Raw genomic sequence first — 24,568 nt, forward strand, 5'->3', positions numbered from 1 at the left:
GGCATCATATCAGGTGAGCCATGGATGTTTGGTGTAGTTGGATAAAATAATCATATCTTTGCAACCTCTGTTAACTACTGAGTATGAAAATATACTCACGGGGCCTTGGAGGTCATGGCTCTCCCACACGAAAATATAAACATCAGTCAGATTTTCTATTCCTTTATGCAAATTTAAGGAAAAGGCAAATATAAAGGAAAGTTAAATGAAGCGTTATCTATAAATAATATGTGAATAATTCAAAAATAAGAATTTTTGACTGCTGGCTCATTAAGATCCCAGTCTGGTAATTGTTTGTCCAGGTTATATGCCAAGAAGATCTAGGCTGGGGAGCTGACATATGGTCAATCTAATCTTCAATTAGCTTTCACCCCAAAGCCCTTGTGGAACATTTTTTATTTTGTTCTCATCTCCGTCTCAGCAATCATAGTTTCCTAAAAACAAGCCCAGTTGTGATCTATGTATGCCTAGGAATACATGGCTAAGTTTCCCCAAGGTAGTAAAATAGTTTTCCTACCTCCAGTCAAGAAATACTAGTCAAGCACCTTAAACAAATTACTTTCCTATTATAGTCACTTTGGAAGCAAACAAAGGAAGAATGGCCAGAGAAGAAGAGAAAATAATTTGACATGTTTATCTTTTCTTAAATCCCCTTAAGAGAAGGCAGGCATATCTTCTTAACTCTGTAAATTTTAAAAGATAACAGTAAATATGTATATTCAGTTCAGTTCAGTCGCTCAATCATGTCTGACTCTTTGCAACCCCATAAATCGCAGCACGCCAGGCCCCCCGTCCATCACCTAAAACTCCCGGAGTTCACTCAAACGCACGTCCATCGAGTCGGTGATGCCATCCAGCCATCTCATCCTCTGTCGTCCCCTTCTCCTCCTGCCCCCAGTCCCTCCCAGCATTAGAGTCTTTTCCAATGACTCAACTCTTCTCATGAGGTGGCCAAAGTACTGGAGTTTCAGCTTTAGCATCATTCCTTCCAAAGAAAATCCAGGGCTGATCTCCTTTAGAATAGACTGGTTGGATCTCCTTGCAGTCCAAGGGACTCTCAAGAGTCTTCTCCAACATCACAGTTCAAAAGCATCAGTTCTTCGGTGCTCAGCCTTCTTCACAGTCCAACTCTCTCATCCATACATGACCACTGGAAAAACCATAGCCTTGACTAGATGGACCTTTGTTGGCAAAGTAATGTCTCTGCTTTTGAATATGCTATCTAAATTGGTCATAACTTTTCTTTCATGGAGTAAGTGTCTTTTAATTTCATGGCTGCAGTCACCATCTGCAGTGATTTTGGAGCCCCCCAAAATAAAGTCTGACACTGTTTCCACTGTTTCCCCATCTATTTGCCATGAAGTGATGGGACCAGATGCCATGATCTTCGTTTTCTGAATGTTGAGCCTTAAGCCAACTTTTTCACTCTCCTCTTTCACTTTCATCAAGAGGCTTTTTAGTTCCTCTTCACTTTCTACCATAAGGGTGGTGTCATCTGCATATCTGAGGTTACTGATATTTCTCCCGACAATCTTGATTCCAGCTTGTGCTGCTTCCATTCTGGCGTTTCTCATGATGTACTCTGCATATAAGTTAAATAAGCAGGGTAACAGTATACAGCCTTGACGTACTCCTTTTCCTATTTGGAACCAGTCTGTTGTTCCATGTCCAGTTCTGACTGTTGCTTCCTGACCTGCATATAGGTTTCTCAAGAGGCAGGTCAGGTGGTCTGGTATTCCCATTTCTTTCAGAATTTTCCACAGTTTATTGTGATCCACACAGTCAAAGGCTTTGGCATAGTCAATAAAGCAGAAATAGATGTTTTTCTGGAACTCTCTTGCTTTTTCGATGATCCAGCGGATGTTGGCAATTTGATCTCTGGTTCCTCTGCCTTTTCTAAAACCAGCTTGAACATCTGGAAGTTCACAGTTCACGTATTGCTGAAGCCTGGCTTGGAGAATTTTGAGCATTACTTTACTAGTGTATGCATATATAATAAATTGTGTGCATATGCACCAAGTATAATGAAGTACATTGTACATGGAGGAGAAAAACTCAGCACTGATTTCCTAAACTCTTTTTACTTCATCTCTGTAATGATGAGCCTGCCTGACTACCTACAGCTGCTGACCAAACATATCCCGAGGGGCGCTTTGAAGTGCAGACCCCGCAGACAGCCAAGTATCAGTGTCTGGAAACCTTCCACATGCAATTCCTTGATAGAGCTGGTGATGGCTGGCATCTTTGGATCTGGCTGCAGTTGTTAGTAGAGCCTACAATTTTAGGAAAAGCAAAGGAAAACTAAAAACAAACCATGCAAAGTAAGGCAATAAGGCAGGTGCTGGCTGTGGGGTTTTTCCTGCCCCCGGGGAGTCTGCATTTTGCAGGAGGAGGCAGAAGAAAGCACTGCAGCTCGAGTTCTGATTTCTCTAAGAAGCTTATGTGCTTTTCATGCTGAAATTTAAAGGATACATAATAAAGAGATAGATATCTGAGAAAGGGAGTAAGAAAAGGGAAGAAAAGGCTAATTCTGCAAGCATCCTGTTTTCATTTGTCAAGATGTTTGGGTGTAGAAATGCTGACATAGACGGAAGAGTATTACTTCTGCTTCTTCATGCTTATGAATCTTACATTTTATGTTTTCCTATTTAGCTGTTTACTTCTACTTTAAAAGAAGCAGTACTTAAGCATTTACATTATTCATGTGCAATGGGGTGTGTTTCACGCCTTCTGCCTCGTTTGATTAGTAGGTGCAGGAGGTGCAGAGTCCCTGGTGGGAACAGTTATTTCAGAACAGGTGGTTCAGCACATTGAGGATCAAAGAACCCAAAGGTGCGAGGACTCCAGCAGCCGCAGGAGCTCTTTGATCTCAGTGGAAGTTTCAACCCCACCCTGCAGATCGGCAGCCCCCCTCAAGCCAGTAATTTGCATTTGCCTAACTATCTCTCAGTCTGGTGGTTTCCCCTTAGGTAGAAGAACAGCAGCCTGACTGATGGCAGAAGACACCCCACAGTCATGGTTGGCATCCAGTTCCCCCACAGTTCTCTCTCCCCCTTACTTCCGGCCATTGTAATGCCCATCCCCTGCCGACCACTCTCCCCATACGCTAGGGCTGCCATTTTACTCACTGCGCCAAAGAACGGTACACAGACCTGATGATTCTTTAATCAGGAGGCTCCATTCTGGCCCCAGCTTCTGGCTCCACCTCGCTGAATCCGACGAGAGCTCCAAAGCCCAGTCCAGATATCACCTTCCCCTCTATGTCATCTTCCCAACTCCAAATTTCAGCTAACATTCATTGAGTACTTTCTATAGAGCAGGCTCTATTGGAAGCTTTTTATCCATTATCTTTTTTTTTACTTTTGAAGTCTTTTGTACACACTTACAGTGATTACACAGTTACCACTTTTGTTTCTTAGTGAAATCATAGAGCTATTCTTATCTCATCCCCTGGCAGTCTGAGAACTCATAGCATTTTCTGTTTCTTTCAGAGCCTCATTGTGTTGACGATAGTAGGTACTCCAAACTGCACAAGTGATATCAGAATTAATGGGATAAATTCTTAGCTTATATCAGTGAAGTGTATTGAAACTGTCCCTTTCTAACAATTGAGTAATCGAACCTAATTTATCAACCACACTATATTTTGATGATTGAATACATCTCAACAAATACAAAGTTCAGAATTCCTGTACAGCTGCCTCCCAGTTACTAGGCTACTGATAGTAAAAGATGTGAAAGCTCAGTGCCACTCCATACTCCCTCAGTTCCATGTGCGGTGGCCACTCCCCTGGTTTGCCCATGAGTAAGGAGTTTCTCCAGGACATCGGAATTCTGTGCTCAAACCAGGACAACGTTGGGTAACCTAGACATTTAGTCAAACTAGTCGTGAGAAATGATTTCCCCAATGGAAGAAATTGACTGTACTTTTATACTCAATGCTCAGGAATGGATAGCTGTCACTTAGTTGTATTTTTTGCAGTCACAGGCAAAATTTTAAATCTCTCATAGCCATTTTTGTTGCTGTTTGCCCTTCTGGTTGCTACATAGCATTGTCTGTATATCTGACAGCTGGTAGCAAAAAGCCTTATTACTTCAGGGAGCTCAAAAAAGTTAAAAAACAAACAAACTTGTTCCAATCAATTCCTTTACTATATTAGACAGGGCTTTACTAATAGCCATTTAGAGTTATCATGAAATAGCCAATCAGTGTGGTATTTCTTTTTAAAGGGTTTAAAATAGCTGGCATCAGTAAGAATATATCAAATTTCCTGGTTATAACTTCCTGTGCCACAAAATTCCAATTTTTCTTTTCCTACTAAGTTTTCTAACTTTTCTTTAGAATTGACTTTTTTAGGTCTCATAGCTAGTACTGCTGTCTAAATCAACTGTATCTGCTTTTGAACTATGCAATTATTTACTTGTGTATTTAATGACTAGCTCCTCTTGGCACTTCTAGTCTCATCAGAAAATGAAAAGATACCTCCCAGGAACATCATCTATCTTCCTCTCTTTGCTTGTCCACCTAACTGTCCAAGCAGGGAAGCCTTTGGATTACTTGGAATAAAAACTGGTTATACTTCTGGCTCGAGGCAGCCCCACTTTTGGGAACTTCTCTGCATAAACAGTCATGCCACCTAATGGAACAAATATACTACTAAGCAAGTTTTTCAGATTCCTTTTATTAAGTTTGTTCAACCACATTCTTCAAAGAGTTAGATATAGTTTCTGAAATACCTATCATAGCTATGCTTCAAGATATTTAGTCTGTATACATGCTTTATTCCCTCAATGTCTTTCTAAATGCTGAATCCATCGAATTTTGCATTTGGCACAGTGCCTGCATGGAGAGATTCCACTTGATCATCATAAAATTATTTTCAGGCTCAGGTCATGGCATGAGAAATGTGCATAGATAAAACTATTTTCGTTATGGAATGGTCATATCACAACCAGTTGTTTTCATGGCATATTATACACAGGTAATTGTAAAATTTTTGAAAGTGGGAATATTGGCTCTACACTAGGATACATTTTTAGTTATTAATGATGAGTTTATAGGAGTCTGTAACAAAAAGAACAGGCCTCCTAATTCCCTCTTACAATTCTCCTGTAAACATTTTATGCCACTTGGTGAATTAAATACAGTTTCTCAGATCAGTTACATTCATTTACTTCACAAATATATTTGGAACCTCTTCTCTGAGCCAGACGCTCTGCAGTCACAGAAGAGAAATCATACCCCGTATGGCATGGTAACAATGGTAACAGTGTGATGAGCGAGATGTGACTCAAATGGTCACCAAAACAGAAACAAGCAAACAAAATAAAACACATGTTCTGAATTTATGTTAATTTTAGAGTGTGAAACTTCATGTCATATAAAAAAATTATTACATGTCACTTATATCTCATAAAACTACTAGAGCTTTCAAACCATTTAATGGCTGTTTTCCCTGTTAACACCATGTTTTGAAGGAGTTTATCTGCCCAACACATTTATTGTATAATTATTTTCTCTTTAGTATTTACCAAAAACCAAACAAATAACTGCCATTCAGAAGAGAGTTGATACATTGCTGGCACTGCCCCCCTCCTCCCAAAAAAAGAAAAAATAAATTTATTTCATTTTTTTTCCTTCAGCTGTGTATCATGATTGTAGACAGATTCTCAATTTCAGTATATTAAAATATTTTAAAATGCTGCAAGTCTCCATTAGTGATTTGGTGGCCTTCACTGATCTAGTCTAATTTCCTTGTTTATTAATATTCTAGTAATAAAAATTTTTTTTTCTGTTGACTCGTCATTCTGTAGTTTGACTGGAGCTACTCAGCCTTTGTTCTGAACACCTCCTTTGAGTATTACATGAACAGACCTTGTCTCTGGAGGGTAGGAATTGAGTCGGAAAAGGAAACAATTTACAGCCTTCATAAAGACTCAAGGTGCTTTTCTACTTAACTCAAGTGGTTGTTTAACAGCCATGAAGTGTTTGTTGTATTTGACAGCTCTGCGTGTTAATTTATTCTAAAGGTTGTTAAGTTGACAATTATTGGGGGTGGGGAGGTGGGGAAGGGCAATGTGCAAAGCTGAGCTGGGGCCGAGACACCCATTTTGCAGACTATTCAAAATCCTTACCCTCCCCAAACCCACCCCCTCACCCTCTTCCCCGCCCCCTTCATATCAATCAAATCTCTCATCTTATTTCCCTGAACTGAGATTAAATTATAAATTATATTGGTTTAAAATCACTTGACACTGGCTTGGAGATATTTGGGTACCATGAAGAGTTAGAGAGCCTCACCGTGCGTCTTTGTCAATAATTTCAATTCCTCCAGGGCAAGAAAATACCTTTGAATATCCATGGTGAAATGATATAGACTGTGGTTAAGTGATAAGTGACAACATAGGATTTCAATGAACTTTAACAAAAGAGCTCCACAGTTTGGTTTCCTTAATCCCAAATTTGACATTTCTCCTCTATTATATGTGTGCTACTCCGTATCTTTTCAAATTAAGGAGGCAAACTTGCCCCATGTAATATTATGTAACTAAATCTAAATAGACTTTTTAATAACAGTTACCAATTTGTGATGAGGTTATTGATGAGTTTTATTTATTCTTTTCTGGATGTATTTACAAGTTTTTACAATGAACATACATTATTTTTTAATTAAGAAAAATATCATTTATATAATAAAAGTTGCAAAAGTACCTGTATAAAAATTCTACATATATCTTTGCCATAGTAGAGTAAAGTAGGACTTTGTGTTTAAAGATATAAAAGAGTTTAATGCAAGGTGGAGATTTTATGTATTCAACTGGGATTTTAAAGTATTTTTAGAAAGAGTTGCAAATGTAGATATCACTGTATCATCATTAAATTTTCCTATATATAAGTAAAGTTTCTGAGAAAGTTAGGTCAAACTTAGCTTTAGATCAATAGATATTCTCATTGAGAACTAAAAGTTGACAACATCCAAGGATAAGAAGGTGTCATGAAAGTTTAGAAGCCTCCAAATATTTCATGCATAAACTTTAATAAATTTTTCATATGCTAGAGGAAAGGTAATGATTTATGTCTTCTAGGATTTTCAACCAAAAAACTAGATATGTCAGAAAATTGGTATTTCTTGCATGTTAGTTCTGACTGCACTAAGAGAAGTTGTGTACACTTCTCTTTAAACTTACTAATTATTTTATCTTACAAATGGGATGGTGTTATCCCTTGAATACAAGTGGTTAACAGTGGAGCCTGGTAGTAAATCTTTGTGGGTTAGAATTTGGCTCAACCACTGAACTGCTAGTCAGTCTCAGCCAAATTTCTTTCTCCTCATCCATGAGTGATAATAGTAATAGCACTAACATCTTAAGATTGTTAGGAGGATTAAATGTAAAAATATGGACTAATACTTGCCATGTAATAACAATTCATAAATGGTAGTTCTGTTACTAGTTATAATACGTATTCAGTGAACAATATGCACTCATCTTATTTTCTTCTTTTGATTATTTACTTGTTTTATTTGTTTTTTAATTGTTGCTAGAAGGAAAGCTTGGCGCCCATTGGGTTGTGTCTGGCTTTTCTACAGAGTGAAAGTATAAGTCAACATATATAGCATAGGTTGCTACCAAGCATGGTAAAGCTGACCAACTTCTTGCCTTCTGTAGTGAGCCATCTCTATGGATTTGGACTGATGGATGCAGAAGCCATGGTGATGGAGGCGGAGAAGTGGACCACTGTTCCCCAGCAGCACGTGTGTGTGGAGAGCACAGACCGACAAATCAAGTAATGTTTGCTGCAAGCAGACAGCATGACCATTCCCTAAAAGAGAGCTGGCCCATGCAGATGTCTCGAGACAGCCCTGTGTTGCACATGAAAACTAGTAGTCTGTGTAGTTTTTTTCTAACGTAATTATAAAATCTTAATAGAATGTCTAAGACCCTCAACTGTTAAATCCGTCCAAGTATAACCTGCCATGCCCTACTCCAGAGGATCTTTTCAACCTAAGGATAGAACCCAGGTCTCCCACATAGCAGGTAGATTTTTCACCATCTGAGCCACCAGGAAAGCCCGCTAGTATAAGCCAAGGATCCTTAAAAGAAAAGCATATTTTATAAGGGGATGGGAGAACCCTTACAGGTGGATATTCTTCAAGTTTCTACTCTGTAAGTATTTCTGTCTGATGGTAGAAGTATTTCCCATAAGTTGGTATACCCCCAAAACTCAACCTTATGTTCTGGAAACTTAGTTGCTTACCGTGTAGTTCTCTGAGAGTGATACAGGATGCACAGTAAATGAGATTGCACTTTACTCAGATTCCAGGGCCCAGTGACCTGTTTCAGTCACACAAACCTGGAGGCTGTGCAACAGGATTTACCAAGTGATAGTGAAGTCTCTCCTAGGCACTGAATTTGAAGAATTAGGATTTATTATAGTGATTTTATTCGTATTTTGCTTTTGGCTTTCTTTTTATACAGAGTTAGCTCAGAAAAATACTTATGAACTTTGGTTTGTAATAACACAGCCATTATAATTCTTGAGGAAATTGTTAGGAAGCAGAAACAAATGGACTAAATTTTTTCTCATTCTACCCATTTGTGGCAAAGAATATGAAAAAAAAAATAAATAAAGGAGTAAAAAGTTAACTAGTATTTATTGAGTTCTTACTATAGGTCAAGCCCTAGCAACTTAAAGTGTGTTTTCTTCTTAAAACTTGATAACAACATGGGTTTTATTCCCTTTTGACAAATGAAGAAATGAGATCAAATGGAATAATTGTTTATTTCTACACAAATTTCATTTACCAATTCAGCATCTATTTTTCTTTCATTTATTGGATAGCAAAAATGGGACTGGTGGCACATGCAGCTGGGAGGAGTCCAGATCTCCTCCTGCGTGTGCTGCATCTCTGCGCCCTTTCTGCCAGATGCCCGGGATCCTCAGAGCCCAGTGAAGTGGCTCAGACCCAGCTGACCAGAGGCACCCAGAGCCATGTCAGAACTTTGAGCAAGGCCTGGTGACAGTGACCAGCTGTCACCCACCAGTCTTCCCAGCCCAACTTCAAGATGCTAAGCCTGAAGCTTCTGAGGCTGTTCAGCATGGAACATATGCCCCAGAGATCAAGCCCTGAGCTTTTGGAATAGGAGCACTGACTCTAAGACTAGGGAGTATCAAATAGTGAGAACTCATACAAAGGAAACCACTTGAATACAAGACCCTGCATCACCCAACCACCAGTAGCACCCTGTGCAGGATGCCTCATCTAAACAACAAACAAAACAAAAATACAAACCCAATCATCAGCAGACAGGATTACCACCTCACTCAGCCTTGCCCATCAGAGGAAAAACAAACGAAAAAACAAAAACTCTGCACAAATCTTACCCTATACAAAGCTCACACAAACCACTGGACCAATTTTAGGAGGACAGAAACAAAAAGAAAGAAAGAATTCAACCGTCATCAAGGAAAGAATTCAAATTTCCTTGAAGCCTGGGAAAGGAGACCTCAAACACAATAACTTTAAAAAAAAAAAAAATGGAAAGGCAGAGAAATACTGCACAAATGAAGGAACAAACTAGAAACACAGAAGTCTAAATAAATGAAGAGGAAATAGGGAAACTACCTGAAGAAGAATTCAGAATAATGATAGTAAAGATGATCAAAAACCTTGAAAACAAAATGGAGAAAATGCAAGAATATAGACACAAACAACACAATTACTGAAATTAAAAATACTCTAGAAGGAATCAATAGCAGAATATCTGAATCAGAAGAACAAATCAGTGAACTGGAAGATAAATTGGTGGAAATAACTTCTGAAGAACAGAATAAAGTAAAAAGAATGAAAAGATCTGAGAACAGTCTCAGAGACCTCTGGGACCATATCAAACACACCAACATTCGAATTATAGGGGTCCCAGAAGAAGAAGATAAAAAGAAAGGGTATGAGAAAATTTCAGAAGTGATTTAGTTGAAAATTTCCCCAACATGGAAAAGGAAATAGTCAATCAAGTCCAAGAGGCACAAAGAGTCCCATACAGATAAATCCAAGGAGAAACATGCCAAGACACATAAAATCAAACTGACAAAGACTAAACACAAAGAAAGATTATTAAAAGCAGCAAGGAAGAAGCAACAAGTAACATACAAGGGAAACTGCATATGCTTAACAGCTGATCTTTCAGCAAAAACTCTGCAGGCCAGAAGGGAATGGTAGGATATATTTAAAGTACTGAAAGGGGAAAATCTACAACCAAGATTACTGGACCTGGCAAGGATCTCATTCAAAAATGATGGAGAAATAAAAAGCTTTTCAGACAAACAAAAGTTAAGAGAATTCAGTACCACCAAACCAGCTTTACAACAAATGTTAAATGAACTTATATGGTCAAGAAATACAACAGAAAAAAAGATCTACAAAATCCCCAAACAACTAAGAAAATGGCAATAGGAACATATATATCAATAATTACTTTAAATATAAATGGATTAAATGCTCCAACCAAAAGATACAGACTAGCTGAATGGATACAAAAACAAGACCCATATATATGCTGTCTAAAAGAAAGCCACTTCAGACCTCAAGACACATATAGACGGAAAGTGAGAGGATGGAAAAATATATTCCATGCAAATGGGAAGCAAAAGAAAGCTGGAGTAGCAATCCTCATATCAGACCAAATAGACCTTAAAATAAAGAAGATTACAAGAGATAAGAAAGGATACTACATAATGATCAAGGGATCAATCTAAGAGGAAGACATAACAATTGTAAATATCTGTGCACCCAACATAGGAGCACCTCAATACATAAGAGAAACACTAACAGACATAAAAGGAGAAATTGACAGTAACACAATAATAGTAGGAGACTTTAACACCCCACTCACACCAATGGACAGATCATCAAAACAGGAAATTAATAAGGAAACACAAGTCTTAAATGATATATCAGATGAGATGGATATCATTGATATCTTCAGGACATTCCATCCAAATGCAGAAGAATACACCTTCTTCTCAAGTGCACATGGAACATTCTCTATGATAGACCATATCTTGGGTCACAAATCAAACCTCAGTAAATTTAAGAAAACTGAAATTGTACCAACCATCTTCTCTGACCACAATGCTATAAGACTAGATATCAATTACAAGAATAAAAGTGTATGAAACAGAAACACATGGAGATTAAACAACACGTTTCTAAATAACCAACAGGTTACTGAAGAAATCAAAACATTTCTAGAAACAAATGACAATGAAAAGACAACAACTCAAAACCTATGGGGTGCAGCAAAAGCAGTTCTAAGAGGGAAGTTTATAGCAATACAGTTCTACCTCAAGAAACAAAAAAAACATCAAGTAGACAACCTAACTTTACAACTAAAACAACTGGAAAAAGAAGAACTAAAAAAAAAAAAAAAAAAAAAAAAAAAATTAGTAGCAGGAAAGAAATCATAAAGATCCAAGCAGAAATAAATGAAAAAGAAACAATAGTAAAGATTAATAAAACTAAAAGCTGGTTCTTTGAGAAAATAAACAAAATTGACAAACCTTTAGCCAGACTCATCAAGAAAAAGAGAGAAGAATTAAATCCACAAAATTAGAAATGAAAAAGGAGAGGTTACAACAGACAGTGCAAAAATACAAAGGATTGTAAGAGACTATTATGGACAACTGTATGGCAATAAAACAGATAACCTGGAAGAAATGGACAGATTCTTAGAAAAGTTCAGTCTTCCAAGGCTGAACCAGGAAGAAATAGAAATTATGAACAACCCAATTACAAGCACTTAAATTGAAGCTGTGATTGAAAAAACTCCCAAAAAACAAAAGCCCAGGACCAGATGGCTTCACAGGAGAATTCTACCAAACATTTAGAGAAGAGATAATGCCTATCCTTCTAAAACTCTTTCAAAAATTGCAGAGGAAGGAACACTTCCAAACTCATTCTGTGAAGCCACCATCACCCTGATACCAAAACCAGACAAAGGCAACACAACAAAAGAAAACTGCAGGCCAATATCACAGTATATTGGCCTGTAGCATATTGTATCTGATGAGCATAGATACAAAAATCCTCAACAAAATTTTAGCAAACAGATCAGCAACATATCAAAAAGCTCATACACCATGATCAAGTTGGGTTTATTTCCAGGATGCAAGGATTCTTCAGTATATGCAAATCATTCAATGTGATACCCCATATTAACAAATTGAAAGATAAAAACCATATGATCATCTCAATAGATGCTGAAAAAGCCTTTGACAAAATTCAGCACCCATTTATGATGAAAACTCTTCAAAAAATGGGCATAGAAGGAACCTACCTCAACATAGCAAAGGTCATATATGATAAGCCTACAGCAAACATTATTCTCAATGGTGAAAAACTGAAAGCATCACCCCTAAGATCAGGAACAAGACAAAGATGTCCACTTTCACCACTATTATTCAACATAGTTCTGGAAGTCCTAGCTACAGCAATCAGAGAAGAAAAAGAAATAAGTAGATTCCAGATTGGAAATGAAGAAGTAACACTCTCACTGTTTGCAGATGACATGATACTGTCCATAGAAAACCCTAAAGATAGTATCAGAAAATTACTAAAGCTAATCAGTGAATTTAGAAAAGTTGCAGGATACAAAATCAATACACAGAAATCACTTGCATTTCTCTATACTAACAATGAAAAGTCAGAAAGAGAAATTAAGAAATCAATCCCATTCACCATTGCAACAAAAAGAATTAAATATCTAGGAATAAACTTACCTAAGGAGACAAAAGAACTGTACACAGAAAATTATAAGACACTAATGAAAGAAATCTAAGACCATAGAAACAGATGGGTAGGTATTCCATGTTCCTGGGTAGGAAGAATCAATATTGTGAAATTGACTATACTACCAAATGTAATCTCCAGATTTAATGTGACCCCTATCAAATTACTGAGGGCATTTTTCACAGAACTAGAACAAAAAATTTCACAATTCATATGGAAACACAAAAGATCCCAAATAGCCAAAGCAGTCTTGAGAAAGAAGAATGCACCTGGAGGAATCAACCTTCCTGACTTCATATTATACTACAAAGCTATAGTCATCAAGACGGTTTGGTACTAGCACAAAAACAGAAATATAGACCAATGTAACAAGATAGAAAGCCCAGAAATAAACCCATGCACTTATGGGTACCTTATTTTTGACAAAGGAGGCACGAATATACAAGGTGGCAAAGACAGCCTATTCAATAAATGGTGCTGGGAAAACTAGACAATTAAATGTAAAAAAATGAAATTCGAACACTTCCTAATACCATACACAAAGATAACTCAAAATGGATTAAAGACCTAAATGTAAAACCAGAAACTATAAAACTCTTAGAGGAAAACATAGGCAGAATACTTGATGACCTAAATCAAAGCAAGATCCTCTATGACCCACCTCCTGCTGCTGCTGCTGCTAAGTCGCTTCAGTCGTGTCCAACTCTGTGAGACCCCAATGACGGCAGCCCACCAGGCTCCCCCATCCCTGGGATTCTCCAGGCAAGAACACTGGAGTGGGTTGCCATTTCCTTCTCCAATGCATGAAAGTGAAAAGTGAAAGTGAAGTTGCTCAGTCATGTCCGACTCTTAGCGACCCTATGGACTGCAGCCTACCAGGCTCCTCCATCCATGGGATTTTCCAGGCAAGAATAGAGTAATGGAAATAAAAACAAAAGTAAACAAGTGGGACCTGATTAAACTTCAAAGCTTTTGCACAGCAAAGGAAACTATAAGCAAGGTAAAAAGACAATCCTCAGAAAGGGAGGAAATAATAGCAAATGAAACAACTGACAAAGGATTAATTTCCAAAATATACAAGCAGCTCATACAACTCAATACCAGAAAAACAAACAACCCCCAATCAAAAAGTGGAAAAAAGACCTAACAGACATTTCTCCAAAGAAGATATACAGATGGCTAACAAACACATGAAAAGATGCTCAACATCGCTCATTATTAGAGAAAAGCAAATCAAAACTACAATGAGATATCACTTCATACCAGTCAGAATGGCCATCATCAAAAAGGCTACAAACAATAAATCCTGGAGAGGGTGTGGAGAAAATGGAACTCTCTTGCACTGTTGGTGGGAATGTAAATTGATACAGCCACTATGGAAGACAGTATGGAGATTCCTTAAAAAACTAGGCATAAAACCACCATATGACCCAGAAATCCCACTCCTAGGCATATACCCTGGGGAAACCAAAATTGAAAGAGACACATGTATCCCATTGTTCATTGCAGCACTATTTACAATAGCTAGAACATGGAAGCAACCTAGATGTCCATTGACAGATGAATGGATAAAGAAGTTCTGGTACATATACATGATGGAATATTACTCAGCCATAAAAAGGAATGCATTTGAGTCAGTTCTAATGAAGTGAATGAACCTAGAACCTATTATACAGAGTGAAGTGAGTCAGAAAGAGAAAGATAGATACTGTATTCTAATGCATATATACAGAATCTAGAAAAATGGTACTGAAGAATTTATTTACAGGGAAACATTGGAGAAACAGACATAGAGAATAGTCATATGGACATGGGGAGAAGGGAGGAGAGGGTGAGATGTATGGAAAGAGTAACATGGAAACTTATATTACCATGTGTAAAATATATAGCCAATGGGAATTTGCTGTATGGCTCAGGAAATCAAACACGGACTCCATATCAACCTAGAGGGGTGGGATGGTGAGGGAGATGGAAGGGAGTTTCAAAAGGGAGGGGTCATGTATGGATGTGAGAGTTGGACTGTGAAGAAGGCTGAGCGCTGAAGAATTGATGCTTTTGAACTGTGGTGTTGGAGAAGACTCTTGAGAGTCCTCTGGACTGCAAGGAGATCCAACCAGTCCATTCTGAAGGAGATCAACCCTGGGATTTCTTTGGAAGGAATGATGCTGAAGCTGAAACTCCAGTACTTTGGCCACCTCATGCGAAGAGTTGACTCATTGGAAAAGACTCTGATGCTGGGAGGGATTGGGGGCAAGAGGAGAAGGGGACGGCAGAGGATGAGATGGCTGGATGGCATCACTGACTCAATGGACGTGAGTCTCAGTGAACTCTGGGAGTTGGTGATGGACAGGGAGGCCTGGCATGCTGTGATTCATGGGGTCGCAAAGAGTCGGACACGACTGAGCGACTGATCTGATCTGATGGTTGATTCATGTTGAGGTTTGACAGAAAACAGCAAAATTCTTTAAAGCAATTATCCTTCAATACAATATAAATTAAAAAAAAAAGAATGGGGCTAGATATTAGGGATAGAAACAGGAATAAGAAATTCTTCCACATTTATGGAGCTTACAGTCTATTGGGGAAGTCAAACCAAAACAATACAATAAATAGATAATTACAAGTTATAAGTGAAATGAAAAGGGTAGAAAATGAGAGGTAGGGAACATGATTTTCCTATGGTTCAATGATGTGCTTAGAGAGTAAAATTTAAGCTTTGATCATGACAGAAGAAGCGTCAGCCATAGGAACAGTAATAAAAAGGCACTAGAGGCAAAGTAGCATATGCAATGTCCCTGAGCTGGGAAACTTGAATTATCCCAGAACTCAAACCAGTGCTGGTGTGGCTGGAACCCAGTCTTCAGAGGGCAGAGAGGTACAGGAGGAAGTTTGGGAAGAATACAGGACCTTGTAGGCAAGAAGAAGAGTGGGCTCTTCTTAGTTTATAGAGCAAGAAAATGGTAGACCAGTGATTTGAACCAAGGTCATAGTAGTCCCCAAGTCCCCTCTACTGGTGGTACACAAAGTGGATTCCATAGATCAGCAACATCACTGTCACTGGAGAACTTGCTGGAAATGCTCATTCGTGACCCACCCCAGGAACTCCAGTTCCAGAGCATAGTAATCTTTAACAAGATCGGTATCCACTACCTTCATGAAGATCAGAGACACCTTAAATTCCCCATTCCTCTCATTTAACATCTTTCTCACAGTCCAAGCAGGACTACTCCTTTAAGCAACCTAATCATTTGCGTGAGGGATTGGTCCTTTAGTAAGCAGCACCCACTGCTTATCTTACATCACGTAGTCCTGCCAGGCCTACAGGTTCACTCAGTTGAGCTCTGCTGTGCACTTTGCTCAAACTTCTTCTCTCTGTTGCAGGACGATTCGCCCCAACAGTGCAGTGCGCTCCATCTACAAAGCTTCGGGCTGCTCCGACAACCCCAACCATCACGTCAACTACCTGGAGCATGTAGTCGTACGCATCACCATCACCCACCCCAGGAGGGGAGACCTGGCCATCTACCTGACCTCGCCCTCAGGAACCAGGTCCCAGCTTTTGGCCAACAGGTACGGTCATGGCCCCTGACCATCGGTGTGCACTCAGCTACTCATTAAGCTGGAAAAAGAATGAAGAATAAGCAGTTCTTTTTTCTTCACTTTTTACAAAGTTGAAGATTGTGCATGTACAAATATTATAAAATCATGATTTTTTATACAATTTTTAAATATTATTTTCCATTAACAATTTTTACAAAATATGGACTCTATTCCCTGTGTGGTACAATACATCCAGGAGCCTGTCTTATACCCAATAATTTGTACCTCCCACTCCCCCACCTATATATTACCACTCCCAACCCCATCCACTAATTTTTTCTCTATATCTGTCTGCTACTTTTTTGTTATATTCACTAGTTTATTGTAGTTTTAAATTCCACATGTAAGATATACAGTGTTTATCTTTCTCTGACTTATTTCACTTAGTATAATGCTCTCCAAGTTCATCCATGTTGCTGCAAATGACAAAAATTGTTTTTATGCCTGAGTAGTATTACATGTATATATGTATGTATGTGTGTATCTATATAGAGATGTATGTATATATACACATATGTGCTCAATCTTAGCTTACTCTTTGCAACCCCATGGACTGTAGCCCACCAGACTCCTCTGTCCATGGAATTTTCCAGGCAAGAATATTGGAGGGGGTTGCCATTTCCTTCTCCAAGATATACATATATACACACATACACACACACACACACACACGCACACACACTTATACCACAGCTTCTTTATTCATTCATCTTTCGACAGACATTTAGGTTGCTTCCATATCTCAGCTATTGTAAATAATCTGCTATGAACATTGGGGTCTACTTATCTTCTTGAAAAACATGATTAAAAAATAGGCAGAAGAACTGAACAGACATTTTTCCAAAGAGGAAATGTAGATGGCCAACAGATACATGAAAAGATGCTCAACATCACTAATCATCAGGAGAAATGCAAATCAAAACCACAATGAGTTATCATCTCACACCTGTCAGAATTGCTATCATCAAAAAGAATACAAATAACGAATGTTGGCAAGGATGTGGGGTAAAAGAAATTCCTGTACAATGTTGGTGGGAATCTCAACTGGTGCAGCAACTGGAAAACAATAGGGAAGGTCTTCAAAAAACTAAAAATAGAACTACCATATGACCTAGCAATTCCACTCCTGGGTGTAGATTTTTTTAAAAAGAAAATTAATTAAAAATATACAGCTGTTCTTTAATTTCTTACTACCCTAAGAACTTCAGTGAGGGGTGCCACTTAGATGTCATGATGAGATGGTCATAGCTCTCACTGCCCACACATAAACAGAGTAATGAGCTGCCTAGAATCAATTGGCATGAAACAGTATAACACTTAATATTTGTGTCCTATTAAAAGGATGCCACAGAAAAGTTAAAGGCCACCTGTTGTTCTTTATCCTATAAAAGAAATGCAGAACACTGATTCTTTAGGCCTCTGAGATGGCCTTCCTGGCCCCTAAATGTCTTCTGGCATTTGTTGCAGATTAACTGAATGCTCTTGCCTGAGCACTTTCCAAAGTTAAAGGAAATTCTATTTGTTTTAAAAAAGATTTTGGCGTATTTTTTTCTACAAAGATTCAGTTAGTAAATGTTTCATGCTTTGCAGGTCATGTGTCTGTTACCAGTCCTCAACTCTGCCATTAGAGTACAAAAGTCATTGTAAACAACATAAATGAATGTGCATGGCTGTGTTCCAATAAAACTTTATTTATACAAACAGGCCAAGGGCCAGATTTAGTTTGAGGGCTGGCAATAGTTTCCCAACCACTATTTAAAGGTTGGCCCTTTAGTCTTTATTGGCCAAGGGAACACTCACTTTCTCTTTGTAGCCTCTTCCATTCCCTCTACTCCCTTCAAACATTTCCAGGATCCTGCTGAAAGGCCAGAATGTTCTAGCACAAGTCTTCTTTTTCTCCATTGGCTTTTTGAGTGGTTGGGATCATGGGTGGGGGGATACTTGTCAGCAAGTGGGACCAGATGGGGAAGGCCAGGTTTTCTTATACACCCCATTCCCATTATGGTTCCAAACTCCAAGCCACAGTGAGAAGCCTAAAAGTTTCTTTAATTTGATGTTTTTCTCCAAGAGGAATATTTAATAGGAGCAAAAACCTTACTGTCAAAGGCCTATACCGTCCAAATGAAAGTCAAACTTTTATGTCGACAGGGCCACCTGTCCACATGCCAGGTGTCTGCGGCCGTGGTGATCTCTGGTAGGACACTGACAACAGCCCAGACGAGCTGAGGGGCCAAGTCCAATGCAGGCCTGCAGGGCCGAAAGTGAGACTGAGGAACTCTCAGTGGCTTTTCAAAATCTCCAAATTCATCTGTTGTAGGACAGTAAGAAAAAGAGAAAGCAAGAGCATTTCTAGAGTCTCTCATTGCATTTTATTTCTGTTCTTGGAAGTCGTCTTGTGTTCGTCCCTAAAACCTAACATCTTTCATTAGAGCATGAGGTAACCTGGGCTTCATATTCTATGAGTGAAACTTTGCCAGGATCAGTATATGCAGCTGTGAGAAACTGAAGGATGCTTTGGCATCCAGTCGCTGGACACGCCCTCCTCCCTGTGCAGTCAGGGATCTCAGCTGCTGCCAGGTCTTGCTACTACCTGCCTGAGGCTTCTCTTCAGCAAGCAAGGCCTTCAGATGCACAATTCTATGATTAAGGGAGATCATGCCAGCTGTTGTTACCGAAGCCAGGGAAGACCTTGTTCTTGATTTCTTTTTTCTTTTCTTGACTGCTGTTCATGTGCATTGAATCTGGAGTATCCAGGTGACCCCAGTGAAATACAAAGGTTGGCTTCACACATGTGTAACTCTTCTCCCTGGAGCCCCCTCCATTGTAGAAAAACGGTCCACCCACAGTTGTTTGCTTGGAAAACTCAGTCCCTTCAGCTTTTCTGGGATCTTCTGCGTATTTCAATATTTCTTGTTGGCTTCCCTGGAAATGACTTCAGTGAGGAAACTTGTGAGCAGAGGAGCAAAAGATTCCAAGACAGGCATTTGGTGAATTACAGTGTCACTGGCTCCAATTCCTCGTGAATTCTTCAACAGCAGGCATCCGCTTTGCTCTTTGCAAAGTGCTGAACCCCAAAGTGCTGCCTGACTTGTGTCAAATAAAAGTAACAGGCATTTCTGATGCTCGGTGACCCATCTTATGGTTCACTTTAGTCTGTCCCATAGGGACCCACTGGGAATAAGGTCTGCAAGCAGAGTACATCCTCTTGGTCCGGAGCATTTCTTAAAGTGCTGCTCTTTTGTCTATCTTCCATCTCAGCGCTGAAAATAAGTAGCCACCCCCCAAAAAATGGCAGACAAAATGGAGTGGAGGGAGGGGACTGGAGATAAGGGATGTAAAAGGATGTTATGAATTCATTTACCCACAGTTCCCCAAAACACTGCTATGAACATCTGACCTTTTAAATGTAAAACAGCTGCACTTGGTCCCCAAACCAGTCTGGCCACCTTCCAGGGCCTGGCTCCCCCATCCTTGTTGTACCTGACACTAGTAGAATCCCTCCTACTGAGGTAGCTAAGGCAAGATGGTTTCTTTAGGTATTTTTTCCTTCCGGCATATTCCAAAACTTTAATAAGAGGAAATCTCTCTTCAGAACTTCCCAGTCTCTGACCTCCTGGCAAAGAGGCCTCTGTGTCCTCTCTCCTTGGCCCTGTTTCAAAGCACACTCCCAGAATTGGGATCTGAGGGCAAGAAGCATCAACATGGGATGGGAAGGTGGTGAGGGGAAGGTCTGCTTTGCTCCTGGTGGCCTTCAAGTTGGCCTGCTGGCCTGGGCACTATACCTGTCCTCAAGGAAAAGGTGACCAGGTCAGGGTTTAGAAGGAATTTGTATGTCAGATATTTTTTTAATTTTTGTAAATTGAAGTATAGTAGATTCACAATGTTGTGTTAATTTCTGCTGTACAGAACAGTGATTCGGTTATATACACACACACACACACATATACACATTCTTTTTTATATTCTTTCCCATTATGTTTTATCATAGGATATTGCATATAGTTCCTTATGCTATACAGTAGGACTTTGTTGTTTATCCATTCCATATGTAATAGTTGGCATCTGCTAATCCCAAATCCCCAGTCCATCTGTCCCCCACCCCCCTTTCCACTGGGCAGTCTATGTCTGTTTCTGTTTCATAGATAGGTTCATTTATGTCATATTTTAGACTCCACATATAAGTGATATCATACGGTATTTGCCTTTCTCTTTGTGACTTAACTTCACTTAGTATGATAATCTCTAGGTCCATCCATGTTGTTGCAAATGACATTATTTTGTTCAGGAGTGGATTGCCATTTCCTTCTCCAGGGGATCTTCCCAACCCAGGGATTGATCCCGGGTCTGCTGCATTGTAGACAGATGCTTTACCATCTGAGCCACCAGGGAAGTCATCTTTGTGACTTAACTTCACTTAGTATGATAATCTCTAGGTCCATCCATGTTGCTGCAAATGACATCATTTTCTTCTTCATGGCTGACTAGGGTTCCACTGTATATATGTACCACATCTTCTTGATTCATTCATCTGTCAATGGACATATAGGTTTTTTCCATGACTTGGCAACTGTGGATAGTGGTGCTACAAACTTAGGGATGTGCATGATCTTTCTGAATTATAGTTTTTTTCTGGATATAATTATAGTTTTTTCCAGGCATGGGATTGCTAGATCATATGGTAATTGTATTTTTAGTTTCAGGAACCTCCATACTGTTTTCCACAGTGACTGCACCAACTTGCATTCCCAGCAATAATGTAGAAGGGTTCCCTTTTCTCCACACACTCTGTAGCATTTGTTATTTTATTTTATTTTTTTTTCAGTTAATTAATTAAATTTTTATTGAGGCACAATTGACATAATATTACATGTTTCAGGTGTACAACATAGTGATTTATAATTTTTAAAGGTTATAGTCTACTTATACTTATTATAAAATATTAAAATCATGCTAATGCTTATCACCTTCAATGGACACTCTTGATATACCAGCCCAGGAATGAACCTTTAATGATGGCCATTCTGAGTGATGTGAGGTGATACCTCATTGTTGTTTTGCTTTGCATCTCTCTATTAGTGATGTTAAGCATCTTTTCATCTGCCTATTGGCCATCTGTATGCCTTCTCTGGAGAAATGTCTATTTAGGTCTTCTACCCATTTTTTAGTTGGGTTGTTTTTGTTGTTGAATTTATGAGCTTTAACATATTTTGGAAATTAAGCCCTTTGGTCACATCATTCGCAAATATTTTCTCCCATTCTGTAGGTTGTCTTTTCATTTTGTTTATGGTTTCCTTTGTTGTGCAAAAGCTTGTAAATTTGATTAGGTCCCATTTGTTTATTTTTATTTCTACTGCCATGGGAGACTGATCTAAGAAAAGATTGGTATGGTTTATGTCAGAGAATGTTTTACCTATGTTCTCTTCTAGGAATTTTATGATGTCACATCTTATGTTTAAGTCTTTAGGCCATTTTGAGTTTATTTTTGTGTATGATGAGAGGGTGTGTTATAACTTCATTGATTTTTACATGCAGTTGTCCAGCTTTCCCAACCCCACTTGCTGAAGAGATTTTTTCCATTGTATATTTTTGCCTCTTTTGTCAAAGATTAATTGACTGTAGATGTGTGGGTTTATTTTTGGGCCCTATTCTATTCTAATCTGTTGATACATATGTCTGTTTTTGTGCCCATACTACACTGTTTTGATTACTGTAGCTTTGTAGTATTGTCTGAATTCTGGAAGGGTTATGCCTTCTGCCTTGTTCTTTTTCCTTAGGACTGCTTTGGCATTTCAGGGCCTTTTATGTTTCCATATAAATTTTAAGATTATTTGTTCTGGTTCTGTGAAAAAAATGTCATGGGTAATTTGATAGAAAGTGTTAGTCATTCAGTTGTGTCTGAGTCTTTGCAGACCCATGGACTGTAGCCCGCCAGGCTCCTCTGTCCATGTAATTCTCCAGGCAAAAATACTGGAGTGGGTAGCCATTCCATTCTCCAGGGGAATCTTCCCAACTCAGGGTTCAAACCCAGGTCTCCTGCATTGCAGGCAGATTCTTTACTGTCTGAGCCACCATTTGATTGGGACCATATAAAACTTGTAGATTGCTTTGGAGAATATGTTCATTTTAAAAATATTGATTCTTCTAATCCAAAAGGTGGGATATCTTTCTATTTCTTTGACTCATCTTCAATTTCCTTTATTAATGTTTTATAATTTTCAGTATTTAAGTCTTTTACCTCCTTGGTCAAGTTTATTCCTAGTATTTTATTAGTGTGTCAGAGATTATTATTGAGGACAATAAATAGTTCCCCTATTAGACACTCATCTTTCTTTCAGAAAAGTCAGTATTTCTGAGGAGGACCATGTAAAACAAAGAACACTATGCAGTTAAAAGACAGGAATTCTGCAAGGCTTAAAACACAAAGTTTTCCTCGTGGGGTCATCTGAGATGAAGAGTTAGAGCTCTGGTGGCAGAGTCATCCCTATTTGACCTCTCCTGTTTCTCCATGAGGCACGACTCTTGACAGTGGACTGGGCATTGGCCTCTGTGAGAAGGAAGGATACTGAGGTCCAGCTCAGACTCAGAATCCAAGGCTCACTCCGTGTCATCTCCCCTTAATGATGACACGCATCTCCCCTTAACTAGACATGCAGAACAGGAGAATAAGCTAGGAAGGAAGCTGAGGGGACAGCAACCCTCCCCCCATATTACCTTCATTTTGGTATTGACAAAACCTGTGTTCTAGTCTTAGGACCAGAAAATGCTATCCTTAATGGTAAATTCCAAAAACAAAGGGGCCACAGTTAGCATTCCAAAAGTCCTTATTTTCCTCGACATTTCAGGAAGGAGTGTCTTCAGTGTTGCTCAGCCCTTCACCATGGGAATTCCTCAGGAACCGATTTTTTTGCAGTCGCTGAACATGTTGCCCATGTGGGCCGTCTGGAGCCCCTCAGTGTCTCCCCACGCTGGCTGCTGGGCACTTGCTAGAGCTCCTGTGGAGAACAGCTGTTCCAGGAAGCAGGGTTTACCCGAGCATCTGCAGGTGCTGAGCCCTGGAAGGCACTCGGCAGCTTTCACAGCTAGTCCAACTCGAGCTGCGTGCCCCGTCAGCCCAGCAGGCAAGCCCCGGCAGCACCCTTAGCAGGTCAGGTGGAGGATTTCATGGGTAAACAGAGCCATCCTTGAGTGGACAGTTAGTGCCTTCTCTCCCCTTTGTTTTCTCCTGCCCTCCCACCCTTCCACTCCTCCTCCTGGCCTGTCCACCCAGCCTAACAAAGAATCAAACCAAATAATCAGCACAAATGCTTTACTTCTGGGGAGATCGTTGGGATCTGGCATAGGTAGGGGACCTAGGTGGGCTTAGATCCCTTTATGATAGATACAAGAGCAACTATATTTCATCATTGTTGCAGTGAGCTTCTTTTTATTTTTTAAATTTATTTTTAATTGGAGGATAATTGCTTTACAATGTTGTGTTGATCTCTGCTGTACAACAGTGTGAGTCAGCCATGTGCATACATATATGCCCTCCTTCCTGAGCCTCCTTCCCACCACCCCCATCCCACCACTCTAGGGCATCACAGAGCACTGAGCTGGGCTCCCTGTGCTGCACAGCTGCTTCCCACTAGCCATCTCTTTCACACATGGTAGCGTATGTATGTCAGTGCCCCTCTCTCAATTCATCCCACTTCCCACCCTCCCCTTTCCCCGCTGTGTCCACAGTCCATTCCTAAAGCAACTTTAGATGTTACCCCTTATATGACCACATGTTCAACTTCTGCCTACAAATTTTCCAACAGAAAGCCTGTCCCATCGCATTCTTCCTTCAACTGCATTTGTCAGAATTATAAAAACCTTGCTTTTTTTCTTCCCTAAATACCCGCATACTTTATTCAACTCATTGAGTTTTAGACTTAGTTTAGCTATATTGGCTCTCTGTTCTAGATTTTGGCCTCTGACTGAAAGCTGAAACTTTGCCTCTCTTTCTAAATTTGACTACAGATGTGTATCTCTGGTTCTAATTATGGTCTTAAGTGGAAAGAAGGTATACTTTCTTATCTGTACAACCTGTAGTTTCTGTAATTAACTGTGTTTAACTGTCGTGTTTCTACCTGAATATTTTTGTCACTGCCCAAATGTTCAATGACAGACTACTGACATTTTGCAAAGTCATGCTATAT

The 24,568-nt window shown here is 39.3% G+C and overlaps 1 protein-coding gene across 4 annotated transcripts in view; it reads left to right on the forward strand.

The window, feature by feature from the left end:
- The window catches only part of PCSK5 (proprotein convertase subtilisin/kexin type 5), a 521,444-nt gene that overhangs the window by 291,077 nt on the left and 205,799 nt on the right, over positions 1 to 24,568 (forward strand). For all 4 annotated transcript variants that reach the window (XM_055578327.1, XM_055578328.1, XM_055578329.1 and 1 more), the window contains exons 11-12: positions 7,669 to 7,786; positions 16,170 to 16,358. In XM_055578327.1, the coding sequence (XP_055434302.1) occupies positions 7,669 to 7,786; positions 16,170 to 16,358 (307 nt within the window). The remainder of the gene's footprint in view (positions 1 to 7,668; positions 7,787 to 16,169; positions 16,359 to 24,568) is intronic.

This window comes from Bubalus kerabau, chromosome 4, assembly GCF_029407905.1.
Source record: "Bubalus kerabau isolate K-KA32 ecotype Philippines breed swamp buffalo chromosome 4, PCC_UOA_SB_1v2, whole genome shotgun sequence".
NCBI lineage: Eukaryota > Metazoa > Chordata > Mammalia > Artiodactyla > Bovidae > Bubalus > Bubalus kerabau.